General features: G+C 37.5%; 1 protein-coding gene across 15 annotated transcripts in view; it reads left to right on the top strand.

Annotated features, from left to right (window-relative positions):
* PCLO (piccolo presynaptic cytomatrix protein) overlaps positions 1 to 13,475 on the top strand; it is a 351,923-nt gene that overhangs the window by 16,100 nt on the left and 322,348 nt on the right. For all 15 annotated transcript variants that reach the window (XM_065843589.2, XM_065843572.2, XM_065843550.2 and 12 more), the window contains exon 3: positions 2,515 to 3,921. In XM_065843589.2, coding sequence (XP_065699661.1) covers positions 2,515 to 3,921 — 1,407 coding nt within the window. The remainder of the gene's footprint in view (positions 1 to 2,514; positions 3,922 to 13,475) is intronic.

Genomic DNA, 13,475 nt, shown 5'->3' with positions numbered 1-13,475 from the left:
TTGGAATCTAGACACCTTAAAAATAAGACTACTTATTCTGTAGTCCCACCAAACCCTACAGCTACACTGGGACCTTGAAGGTGTCTTCATGACTTAAAATGAGATTTCCTGAAGCTGAGTGAGAGCAAGCAGGCACCTGTTACTGCCATGGTTTTGTTTTGTCATCTTACTTTAGATTACAGCACTTTCATTTATAAAACAAACAAACAAAAAAGGCAAGTGGAGGTGTTAAAAAGAAGCAGGAGCATTGTCCAAATCTCTGTAAAAGTTCTGTGATGAGTGGGATAAGACATTCCTCACTTAGGCCCATTAAAAAAACTTCTCACAGGATGCTCTTTTTCCACCATAGAGAGCCCAACTCCTTAATATAAGAAATCTTAATCACTTTGGCAAAACCAGACAACTGTGACAGCTGAGGTGGATGTTCAGAGCATGTGGCTTAAGTCTCATCTTTGATTAAACTTAAAGCTTTTATAAAACCCTTAAGAATTCATCCAGAAATAGTATTAATGTGTATCTAATTAAATTAGATTACTAATATCTAAAATCAGGTGTCATAATTAAGATTTACTTATTACAAGTAATTTTCCCTTGGACAGGGGACTTGTAGGGGAACTGATCACCGAGCAAACAATATGGGCATTAAGCTGAATGTAATCTTTGCTCAGGTTCTGTGTGCAGTTGTTAACTTAATTCCTTTAATAATTCAAAGCAGAGCTTAAACACGTGTTCCAGTTTGTTTCAGTTGGTTTCACTTTTTAACAGTCATTTGCTATACGGATTGCAAGTATATCAGAGAATTGTTTAAACAATCTAAAAAAAATTGCACTGAAAACTGAAAACTGGGAATATAAAAGCAGCATTATAATGAATGGTAACTTGATTACTGTGAACTTACATCTGGGGTCCAAAATCGGGCATTTCTTTGTGAAGGTGTTAGCAACAGCAAGGGCATATTCCAGAGTGTGCATATACCATGTTTATCAGAATAATTGGAATAACTGGATTTTAGGGAACTGCATTCAACTGTTCTTTTAATCTTTGGCGCTGGAAAAATACAAGGCTGGCAAAGCAAACCAAAAGAGTGGATTTGTTGCCTCAGTCTGTGACATCAGAGTTCTTTCCTTCCAGTGAGCTCTGATATTACAGACAAAAATCTTTGCATGTTGTACCTCCAGATTAATCCCATGGTGTATTATAGAGATTTCAGACCCAAGTGAGAAACAGGATCCAGAAATCTTTACCCTTAGGGGAAAAGATCTGTATCTTATATTGTGTCTCCTCTTAATTGCAGTTTCCCTCTGCTGCAGTGATGCGTGCGAATGCGGTAGCTGGTACCCTGTGTTTCACACACAGACTAAAGAACAGAAGCAGAGCTACAGATGACCTGCTTAAGTATCCACTTGCAGGTGTAGGCCCAAGGGACTCTGTGCCATATTGAATGGCATTTTTGCTGCCTATAATGTTTCTGCTAGTGATGGAAAAATGTGGAACGTAGCACATGCTTCTTCCTGAGCACATGTTGCTTTTACCTATTTGATCCTTCCTCAGATTGTGAGGCTGTACAAAAACAAAGGTAGGGGTGACCACTTGGGATTATTGGCTTTTTCTGTCTTATCAGAAAATACGGTTTCCCTTTCATGTAGTACTTTTTGGGAAGGAAAAAAAATGTTTTGAAGTTGTGAGGGACTAAAATTGATGAGAAACAGATAAATACATTGTTTGCCTTATTCCTTCTCTGTGTTGAAAAGAGGGGCCCATTGTATACATGTGTACAGTAATTAAACTGGGAACTACTTTTCATAACAAAGAAATTTTTGCAAACCTACTTATGGCTCTTCAAATACCATCAGGACTTAAGTGAAGCTCTTCACTGGTTCCAAATGAAGACTTGCTCTCTGAAATTGGTTGTAAAATTTAAGTCTGTGTAATATATGATGCCCATTAACATAGTTCTGTGCCTAATTAATTGGATACATGTATACAGCCAATACTTGTGCCCTGTAATTTAATCCATTACCAAAACCATAAGCTATATGAAGAGCTTGATAGATGTATGCTTAAAGGTAATTATGCATTTACTGTGTTTTAATTCTGATTATTGTTTTCTCTCAGCAGACTTGATGTGTCAAACTATTTTAGCAGTATTTGTCTTTATTCTGGCAAACCATCACTGTAAATGAATCACTGCTGGGTCCCATGAAATTCCAATACATTTCTTCATTCTGCTGGGTTTTTATCCTCCAATATTCAGCTGTGTTTAAACTGAATGTGAAGTCATTAGAAACATGGGCTGAGCAATAGGTCGAATCATAGGACTGTGGAGAAGAACAAAAAAATCAGTTGGGCATGTTAGCACCAAAATAGTATTAGTGGTAATATTTCTCCCATTTTACAAAGAATCCTGAAATATTGGAACAAGCCATAAAATAGAATAGCCCATCATTATGTTGATTTTATTAACTTTGTTTTATCTTAATTATAATTACCTCTAAAACTATTTTTTTTCTGCAGATTAAGGAATGGCTCTGTTTAAACTGCCAGATGCAAAGAGCGCTAGGTGGTGACCTAGCACCAAGTCATGGTCCCAGGCCACAGCCACCTCCACCCAAACAGAAGACACCCATTCCACCTTCAACAGCTAAACCATCACCACAGCCATCCCCAGTTCAAAAGAAAGATGCTTCTCCAAAACCTGATCCTACACAGCTAGCAGAATCGAAAAAACCCCTACCACAGAAAAAGCAACCGTCCTTGCCTGGGTCTCCTCCTGTAAAATCAAAACAACCCTCTGCTGAGCCTACTGAGATCTCCCAGCAAACAGACCCTGCTCCAAAGTCTGATCAGGCCAAGCCAGCCCAGGCTGAAGATAAGCAAAAACAACCCAGTGTACAGAAGCCAACAGTGGACACTGTGCCTCCCTCTGAAACACCAGGGCCGAAGCAAGATTCAGCAGGTCCCAGACCTCCGCCAACTCAACAGAAAGTGACAGATTCCCCAAAGCCGGAGCTTGCCAAGCCATCACAGGATGCACATGCAGCTGGGGATAAACCAGATTCCAAACCTCTCCCACAAGCGTCTCGGCAGAAGTCAGATCCCAAGCTTGTGTCTCAGCCTGGGGCTAGACCAGATGCTAAAACTCAAAAGCCTGGTGAGCCAACACAAACAAAAGATGATCCTAAGAAGTTGCAAACAAAACTGGCTCCAAAGCCTGATACCAAACCAGCTCCCAAGGGCCCACAAGCAGGGGCAGGTCCCAAGCCAGCACCAGCACAGCTGGCACCTCAACCCCAGCCACCTCAGAAAACCCCTGAGCAACCAAGGCGTTTCAGCCTTAATCTGGGAGGTATCACTGATGCCCCTAAGCCTCAGCCTACAACACCACAGGAAACAGTTACTGGGAAACTCTTTGGATTTGGAGCTTCAATCTTCAGCCAGGCCTCAAATTTAATTTCCACAGCGGGTCAGCCAGGGTCTCAGGCATCAGCCCCCGCTCCACCTGCTCCAGCAGCAAAGCAGCCCCAGCCTTCAGCACAGCCCCCAACCTCCCAGGCAGCCCCCAAAGAGGCTGCTCAGGCTCAGCCTCCTCCAAAAGCTGTTCCTGTAAAGAAAGAAGCCAAGCCTCTTGTGACTGCAAAATCAGAGACATCAAAAGCAGATAGTGTTTCAATAACTAAAGGATCTAATTTAGAAAAGAAACCTGGTTTGGCTAAAGACAGCGAGTCTCAGGCTACTGAAGCTAAGAAACCTGCTGGGCTGTCAGAGCCGGAGAAAGCCAGTCAGCCTGAAGTGTCTTGTCCCCTTTGTAAAACTGGACTAAATATTGGTTCTAAGGATCCTCCCAACTTTAATACGTGTACAGAGTGCAAGAAGGTTGTGTGCAATCTCTGTGGATTTAACCCAATGCCGCACATAGCAGAGGTAAGGCAATGGAGTCTGTGTTTACCCTGTGTTCTCACCTACAGGCTCCCTGTGCTGTGGAGACCACTCTGTAGCTGATTTTTAGCTATTGAATTGTTGAGAAACATTTGAATTTTTCATCGTCTGAGGGCTTTTAAACTTAGATATGTGTTGTACGAAACTTAGCCAGTAGTCAGAAAGTATTTCCAGTGAATTTTCTGCAGATTAAGGGAGCCTGGTATGGCTGGTTGCTAGGTTTTTGAGGCATAAGCAGATAGTTAATTACGGTTATGAACTCTTTTGAAATTGGTGCTACTATGATACAGCAAACTACTGTATTTTCAGTCTGTCATGGGATAAAGTTCTTTTTCATATGTGTCAGTATTGTATGTTAACATGTATTTAATCAGTGCCTCTGATTCAGATAATTATTGAATGAAGGAATGTGTTAATGCTTAGTTCTTTCTTTCCTGTTTGATACATCCTCAGATTTATTCCATTAATCTCATTTTGGCTTTGGAGTCTTTGCACATGCTGATGTACTCATTAGGAAGGTTGAGGTTTGAGTGCTATCTATGTGGTGAAATATGTAGTTTTTTGTTGTAAATAATGTAAGGTTCACAAAGTCACTTCATTAAGTAGTGAGAGTTTGAAAGTTCCTTCTCTATGATTGCCCAAGACAGATCCAGTAGGGTCAACTTATGTTAAAAAGAATTAAGTGACTTATTTTCAACAGTTCCCTCACATTCTGTGTTTTTACCCTCCTTCCTTTCTTTCTTGTGTTTTTTTTTTGGCAAGGGGATTGGTAACTTTATACTAGTTAACAGAAAGGTAGAGACACACCGCATTTGCCATATTGATTTGGCAAGTTCAACTCAAAAGAAGGAGACCACCTAAAAATACTTATAATTTAAATGTAAGTTGGTCAGTGTAGCACATGAGGAAAGTGACTGTTAATACTGTGTCTTTGAAATATGAATTAATAAATTAGAAATGGCTCCCTGTGTTAAAGGGTATAGCATCTCTGCCATGAGATGAGAAATGTCGGGAGAAATAGCAAGCTGAAGGGAAAATATTGCTTATGTTTTCTGCATATGCTTTTTTTGTGGATTATTTTCTGAAATATACTGTTGTTTGATAGGTATTTGTCCTATTACAATAAGCACATTTTATCTAACTGGTGAATATGTTGTTTACTGTCTTTGTGGTCGTTTAGGTCAGAAAGAAAGGTCTGAAAACACAGGAAGAGTGATCAGTGATTGGAAGCCAGGATTCATTTTACTTTTAATGTTGCTTATGTGCTGAATTCCATCACACAAATGTTCTTTTATCACTGTCCAACCCCTGCCCCGTACAAACACACACACACAAACATATGTATGTATACACGTGCACATACACACATGCTTATTTAGGTTTTAAATGTAAGAAATGCATACGACTTTCTCCAGAGTCACTCTGTTATGCATGCACAGGATACCAGGGAAACAAGATGTGTCAGTGCTGGTGAAACACTCCGCTACAATGACAGCTACTGCTGCATGAATTGACTTCTTCAGAGTTGACTTTGGTGTTGTGGTGCAGCACGGCCTTGTGGTGTGCAGATTTATACTCTGCATTTCTTCTGTTTAAGATGAGAAGGCTGGTATTCTCTTTATTTTTCCCATTGGTGTTATTGCTAGAGGGTTCTGTTTCCACTCTTTGGCATATGCAGAGCTTGAAATACTATTGATTTTCTGTAGTCTGACTTCCACATGGCTTTCTTTGCCTCTTTTTAGCTCCTTCTTGCATTTTCTTCTTTCTTATACTACACATTTCCATCTCTGTCCACCATTTTCCATCTTATCCTTTTTTTAAGTTTTCCCAATCACTTTTGCCAAAAATTGGCAAACTGCTTTTTCTTGACAACAGGAGGTAGTTTGTCTGGCTGAGGACGAACTGACTTTCCTTTTCATGAAGATGGAAGACAGAAGAGGGAGCTCATCCCCTCCTTCCTAAATGGTCTGTGTAAATAACGTATTTAACCTCCGATTGTGATTCTGTCCCTGTGTGCACTGTATATAGTGTGTACCTGTTACATGACAGAGACATGAAGATGAGCAAATAGTTTATGCTCACTAGGATATTTAGTTCCTCCACCAAACTTTTCTGATGTGTTGAGTACAGTCTTGGAGGCTTTATTTACTTGTGTTGTTATTTCTTCTAAGGGTTAGGAAGGAAAATAGAAATTCTTTTAAAATTGATATTCCTTGTGGTTTTCTACCTAATTCTTTTATTCCTATATTCTGCATTCGAATAAAAAAATATATATAATTCCAGAAGGCGATATTCCCTCCTGACCGCAGAAAGTGTTTTGGGTGAACAAATGTAACAATTATTTTACAGTTTCGCTTTGGGGATGCAGCTATATCACAGTAATTCTAAGAGTCGCATATGTGTTATCTATATGTTGTTGCCTCAGTAATGGCTGAAAATAAGCTTTATTGACCAAGTGACAGCTGAAACCTTGTTGCCAACAAAGCTTGTATTCGGCTGTGTGGTAAGAATCAGTCTCATGGAGCAAGGAAACAAATGTTTAATTGACAAATACAGAGGAGCATCTAAACTCTGTGGGCACTGTTATTTCAGATCGTTCAGCAGGGAATGTCTTCCAGGCAATGTGCCGCTGTACTGCAGACATGGCTGAGGGTGCTTTTAAGGGAAGAAGCAGCTTTCTTACCTGTCAGCTGTTTGTTCTTCCCTGTATGTGACAGAAATAACTTTCAAAAAAGTCTTTAAGCTGCTGCAAACATTCAGTCCTATAATAACCTCTCTTCAGCAGGAAATAAGAGAGCTATACTTTTACCCAGTCTAGATCAACAATATGCTATTTCCTTCACTGAAATTATTCTGATTTCTGCAGGCTGAGAATGAGGCTAAACTACTTTTTCCTAAAATAGGCTGATTGTTCTTTTTCTCCTTGATTTGTTAATCCAACAGTCAAACAGTTATTTATTCAAATGGCAATTTATCCATGAAGCAAACAGCCAGAAATTATTAAATAAATGACACTTGATAGATTTTAAAGGCCCACAGGACCATGTGTGCCTTAGTGCATTAGCAGACTCCTTATTCTGCCATTTGCTCAACAGGGAGGAGCACTGTTTACCAGCTCTGTAATTAGCTTTCCAGCTCAGGTAGGTGGAAGCAGCTCTATTTTTAGTAACAGAGCACAAGATTGCAACTGCCAAAGCCATAAATGAAGGGTGTGACAACGACCATTTTGTGCACTTAAACTCAGTGAAGCTGCTCAGAATATTGAACAGAAGCGGAGATGGTTGCCTGTAATGTAATTAAGTATGTTGAGGCAGCAGGGTCAGGAATATAGGACCTGTGATGAATTAATGTAGTAGTAGTAAAATAAAATTAAAAAAAAAATTAAAAACTAAGTGAAGAAAAACCAAGATACCGAAATTTGTAGAATCTGTATGGGCAACAAGAAAGAATAACAGCTTAGTAGAGTCACATGTTATGAACAGAAAGAGCTCAAAATAAAATGTGTGTATGTGTGAGTGTGCTAATGGATCTAATCTAATAGAACTGCCAAGGGAACAAGAGAAACACTTCTTAGTCTTCTGATAGCTATAAAATTATCTGGAAAGGTATTTGGAAGTAGAAAATGTTCCATGTGTGAAATAAATTATAGAGGCTACAGAAAGGAGAGAATTGTTGAATGAAAGAAAAGGACAGGAAGGACTGGGGAAGGGAAAAAAAGATGACATATCTCAGACTTTCTAAGGAATTCTTGTTTAAAAAAAAAAGATATAATCTGTTAGAGATGTGATCAGAATGGATAATAGAAAAAATTCACATAGAGAGGGATGTTTCTTAATATGTTTATTACAGAAAGTATTGTCTGTATGAAATTGTTTGACATAGGTGGGTATGATAGCAGGACTCTATAAGCAGAAGTCTATGTACAATGACCTTGATGGTTCCTGCCCAACGCATATTCTTTTATCATAGAACTTTTTGAAAAATAGATGTATAACCCACCAAAAGAATTTATATGCTTTTCTGATAACTAATTTTCTCAGTATTACTTATTAGACGAAACAAAATAAATATTTTGTTTTCTTCTCCCCATATACTATGGAGAGAGAGAAAAGCAAAAAAGATAAACTAATTTTCTAAGTAAGCACAGTGCTATCTTTAAACTCAATGGTATAACCAAGTTTAAAAAGGTACCTTGCTCTTCCAATAAGAACTTCTAGAATTAACAGTAAACAGTTAACTTTTTGGAACTGATATGAACTTCTCTGGAGTTGAGGGGAGCTCTCGTGTCATAGCGTGTTGTCATATACCTGAATACATCTTGGGTTCTTGTACCTCCTCCTGAAATCCTGCAGAAAGGGTCCTGGCACAGGTGTGTCTTCAATGTAAACAATTCTGGCAGTTTCTATTTTTCCAAACTTTCACTGATACCTAATTGTAAGTGGAGTGAGGCCCTCAGCAGGTGTGACCCATTATTCAGGCTTTAGTAATAGGCTTAAAAAAAATAATTTAAAAAAATGGCAAACCTATCTGAAGTGCAATGAACCCTGCTATTAAATGCCCAAATGTGGTTTGGACTTCTCAAAGCAAGTGTGCAGGAACATTGTAAAGTAATGAGCCATCTGTGGTTCTAATGAAAAGCCCTAGAATGGTGTAGTGCATCACCTGAGGTGACATCTATTGCCTCCCTTTAATTTATTAACAGCTCTGCACTATCGGCTTTTTCCTATTTGAGAAAGTTCAGATCATTCTGCAAGTTGGCAGGTTTAACTCCTAATAGAAGTTCGTATCTCCTCTGCTGTGTTTGGTGATGAGTTGTTTTGGAAAGAAATGGTGTATGGGAAACACAGTAAAGAATAATTTTCACTTAAGATACAAAAACAACTTCTTTCAGTTGCATAAGTTATCTTCTCAATTTTGATTGTAAGAAAGTGAATGCCATTATTGTTTAATAACAGTAGCCAAATAATACAGAACATAATAGGCTAACACAGTGTATTCACGAAGGTTTATGGAAGTTTTATCCATTAAATGATAAATCTTTATAACTGAGAAAATGTTAAAACTACTACTAATTATTATTTTGAAAGATAAAATCTAGCATTAAAAAACAGAGTGCATGTTAAATGATTAAGGATTCCACTGTATTTCTTGACTGTCAGAATGAAATTAATTTAATTCCAAATGAGGTATCCTACTTCTCCAGTTTGACTAACTCAATATGTATAATAGAAACAACATCAAAATGGAAATATTTTAATAGCAGAATGACTCACCTCTCCCATTTTTTTTCTGTAAAACACACATAGTGTATATACAGAAAGAAAGAGCTAATAAGGAATAGCTCTTTGGATGATTTAATCAAAATTGAACACAGAAAAATATTTAAAAAAAAAAAAAAATAGTACCTGAATTCACCTTTGAAGTAAGGCTGAAGAACCTAAACTTCATCAGCAGAGTCAGGCTCCTGGTATTCATATGCACAGAGGTATTTAAATGCTTAAAGACGGAGACTTGAGTTGCCCACGAGAATTGTTTTAGGACCTTCTGTCCTTCCCTGATGCCTTGGCTAAAGCTGTGTTCCAAATGACCCCACTTTGACCTGATGATTCTCAAGAGGCCTGAACACTTGTCTTTTTCATGAGGCTTAATCCATTTCTTTTGAGCAGTGTCTAGCTTCTGTTTAAATTCCTTTGATTTCTACACATTCCACCCCTTTTGGAATCTGATTTTGACCTGTTCTTGAGAATAGTTGACCCAGAAGCAGTATTGTTTGGTTACAGCTACTTTATTTAGTAATAACAATAATAATAAAGCCTGCTCATGGCCAAGTACAATGTGGTGATGGTTTGTTGAGTTTATTTGTTCTCCAGTACTATCATATGCAAAATATATATCTGCAAATAGACTTGTGAATTCAGGATTCCCATCCTCAGCTCAGGGCTGTTACTGAGATGCTGCAGCCAAGCTTCTTGTCTCCCAGTCTCCTCCAAGACCCCCTTGAGTTTGCACTTTTTGAGTTGCAACAGAAGTAGTGAAGCCAAGATAAGCAAATGACCTGTGATAGTTTTGTTTGAATTTCTTGTCACTGCAGGGAGAAATGAAAACATCCTTGCTTTCTCACAAGTTTCTCTGAACAGATGTCTTGTATTTCGATACGGCTGCTTGCTCCAAGTCAAGTTATACACTGATGCAGTTTCATTTTTGATGGTTACTTCTGAATTTGATGATCTCAGGACATTATTTGAAAGCAAGGCTGCTTAGATCCCCAGGGTTACTAGTCAAGACATTGACTACAAGACTGCATTCTTAGTAATTTTTCTTTCCAGTAATTATAACCATAAAATTAGGGATATTTATTTTTTCCACTGGAATTAAATTTGAGGAGTGAGAAAGATTGGTATCACTGCTCAAAGTAATAATGTGACCTTCAGAAGCACTATTACCGTGATTAACTGCCTGCTGTTTGTTTTCTTGATTCAGACCTCTAAAAGGTTCCAAATTACTTCTCAGAATAAGGAACTCCAAAGATGGATAAATATTGTTGAAACAAAGACTGAGATACAGATGTAAAGCTATGCAAAGCCAGATGGCTCTTATTAACGTTGGTAATGGGCATTGATGGTGTGAAACCCAAAGGGATGTTTGCTGCAGCGCTGCTGCTGACACACAGCTCCTGTCTAGCCGGCTATTGTCCTCATCCCATTGGAATTCATATGTCATGACTTCTTTACCTATATATATTTATTCCATCTCTATGTGTCTTTGTACCTTTGAAACATGAAATTCTTGGGTGAATGATTAGCACAGATCTTTCAGTGTTGATTATCGTATGTGGTTTGCTTTTTTTCCTGTGGCATTAGGAAATAGGACAGTTCATAGACTAGTTGTATTAGTGAGGGTCAAGCTGGAGTCACAAATCTAAAACAGATAATCAGGAAAATTACTGATCTGGTGTTCAGCCAGGTGACTTTCTTCTCTGTTATTTTACTAGAAATTTGGTTGCTGTCCTATTATTAAAAAAACCAGAAGTCTTCTGAAAGCTAAGCTGATATTAATTGCATCTAAGTTTAAAATTGTCTGGTGAACTTTACAATGATATTTTAAAGATACTTTATTGGGATAAAGATTTTTTATTTTACGTTATGAAATAATACATTTTTGTTCATGTTTTTTTGAGAAGCAAAAAACTACGTTTAGAGACTATTGGTGTGAGACTTACTTAATTTCAAGATAAGAACCAATGAGTCTAAAACATTTTGACCCACTTCCATTTTTTTTAAGCAGACAGAATCTAATGGATGTTAAGTGCCTCAATATTTTTTCAGTGCCCAGCTGAGGTACCATAGTAAGACATTACTTACTATCTGAACATATCAATGGTATGTGCAGACAGTGTCAAAACATCTGTGGTCATTAAAATACAAAGCATTTACTTTTTTTTGTCAGAATCCTCACGTGGTTTTGGTCTTCTGATAGATTTGCTATATGGGGAGCTTCAAATGTTTTTTTTTTCTATTCCAGAAGTATGAAGAGTGTGTTTCCTTGCTAGCAACAAATGCTGTAACAGCATTTTTAAAATGTGTCTTAGGATTTTATGTACCTGAAAACACAAAGTTTTTTCAGTGGATATTTGTTAACTTAATAGATTACTGAGGCAGATAGACATTTGAGTGTTTAATCAGATTCTGAAAAGACAGCATACTGTAAATTTAAAAATTTACATGCGTTTGGTGATATTATTTCTTGCAGAATGAAACTGTTAATATTGTTACAGCAGTTAGTAAGTTCCAGTTACTGCAGATGTTTAAAATTTAATTTCATCCTTGTGCTGACCGAAAGGCTGATGTTCACCACATCATGACAGTACTTTAGTACGGGTCAACACTTCGTACAAAGCAGGTCCAGAAATCACTTGTTTGCCACTGCTGTGTGGTGATTTTAAACTTAATGGGATTGCAGAAGTGTAATCAAAGGCTTTTGCAGTTAATTTGCAGTGCTTGCATGAAGTAAAAATAATTGATTAAACCTTAAAATGTAAAGAAAGAGAAGAAATGAGCAAGACAGGGCACTTTTCTGGTTTCTTTTTTGTAGGCTATACAACAGTACTTCTCACTGAGTAATGGAAAGAATGTGTCTTTTAAAGTGACAGTGCCCAGTAATTATTTTTAATATTTCTGAAACGCATGCAGTTCAGTGGACCAGAATGAGAACAAAGCTGGCTTTAGATTTAGTATTATTTATGTTTTAAATTGATTTTTCCAGTATTACTAAGAGTAAAGGTGGAAGCTGAGGGGAACCTAAGCCATTATGGAGGAAAGAAGATTAGATTCAAACCAGTAAGCTGTTTGAGTTGCTGTCTAGTAGCATTGGAAGCAGGAGGTTGTAGGCTGATGCTGAACAGGGGGATTAGCTGCCTCTAAACCATTCTGACTGAATTTTGTACAAAATGCTGTTGAATCAGGAGGAAAAAAAATAATGTATTTTTGCAGTCACTAGAAGAAAACTTAAGAGCCACTAGGCTGTATCAGACCAGAACACTCGCTGAGAAGAATGATGAGGTATGCTAGTTTTCCATCTGTGTTTTGGAGATTAATGAAATTACTCAAACAGTGAGGTAACCTAGGCTTCTAAGGACAAGACATGAAAGACCATATGGTAGTTTTCTGTTTTAGTATTTCTAGGTTAGTAATCTTTTGGGTTGGTGTGTGTGGTATTTTTTTTTCTTTAGCAAACAGCCCTTACACTGGAAATGGTCTGGCTGTCATGTACAGAGTTTGGAAATTGAGCATAAGAAATCTTGTCCTTAAATATATTATTTTAATTAACATACCAACTTTTATTTTTTGTTTTGGAGATTGTGTCCTAGCAGTACCTGAATAACTGAGCTAAAACCCCTAAATATATTTATACTTTCAAAAATTTTTTTTGAGATTTCGGAACATTTTCCTGACCTATCAGAGTATATTGTTGTGATTTTTTATTTGTTTGCTGTTTTGTTTTACAATGGCATTCACTCATAGTTGCACACATTTGCAAGTGCAGGAGTTCATTGAAAATGGTGCCATAATTTTGATACAAATGTCTGAATTACTTGAAGTGTCACTTTTGTAACTGATCTTAAGTTTTGTATCCTCTCTTTTATATAAGAAGAAAACATAAAGATACATATGTCTTTCTGAATGCTGACTAATTCGTAACTACTGTCTTCAAGATATTATAGTAATAGATAGTTAGTAACTATCTCTTTGTACATTTAGAGCCCAGTGCTAAGTCCTTTACTGTCTGGAAATCTGTCCCATACACCTGTTTCTATTCCCTGCCCTCCCCACTCCTCTCCCAACCCTTACATTTCTATATATCAGTAATATTTTCCCACTGAAATTCGACTGGAATTTTCACTGAAACATTGAGCTCTGACATATTACATAAAAACCAACCTGAACACATAACCAACTTCAGATACTCTCTTCTCACTATTGAATTGTAATAGGAAAAAAAAAAAAAAGGAATATTTGAAATACTTGAGATTTCCTACATGG

Source organism: Patagioenas fasciata, chromosome 1 (assembly GCF_037038585.1).
Source record: "Patagioenas fasciata isolate bPatFas1 chromosome 1, bPatFas1.hap1, whole genome shotgun sequence".
In the NCBI taxonomy this organism is placed as follows: Eukaryota; Metazoa; Chordata; class Aves; order Columbiformes; family Columbidae; genus Patagioenas; species Patagioenas fasciata.
Note: the sequence above shows the minus strand (reverse complement) of the source record. Positions and strands in the feature narration are given on the sequence as shown.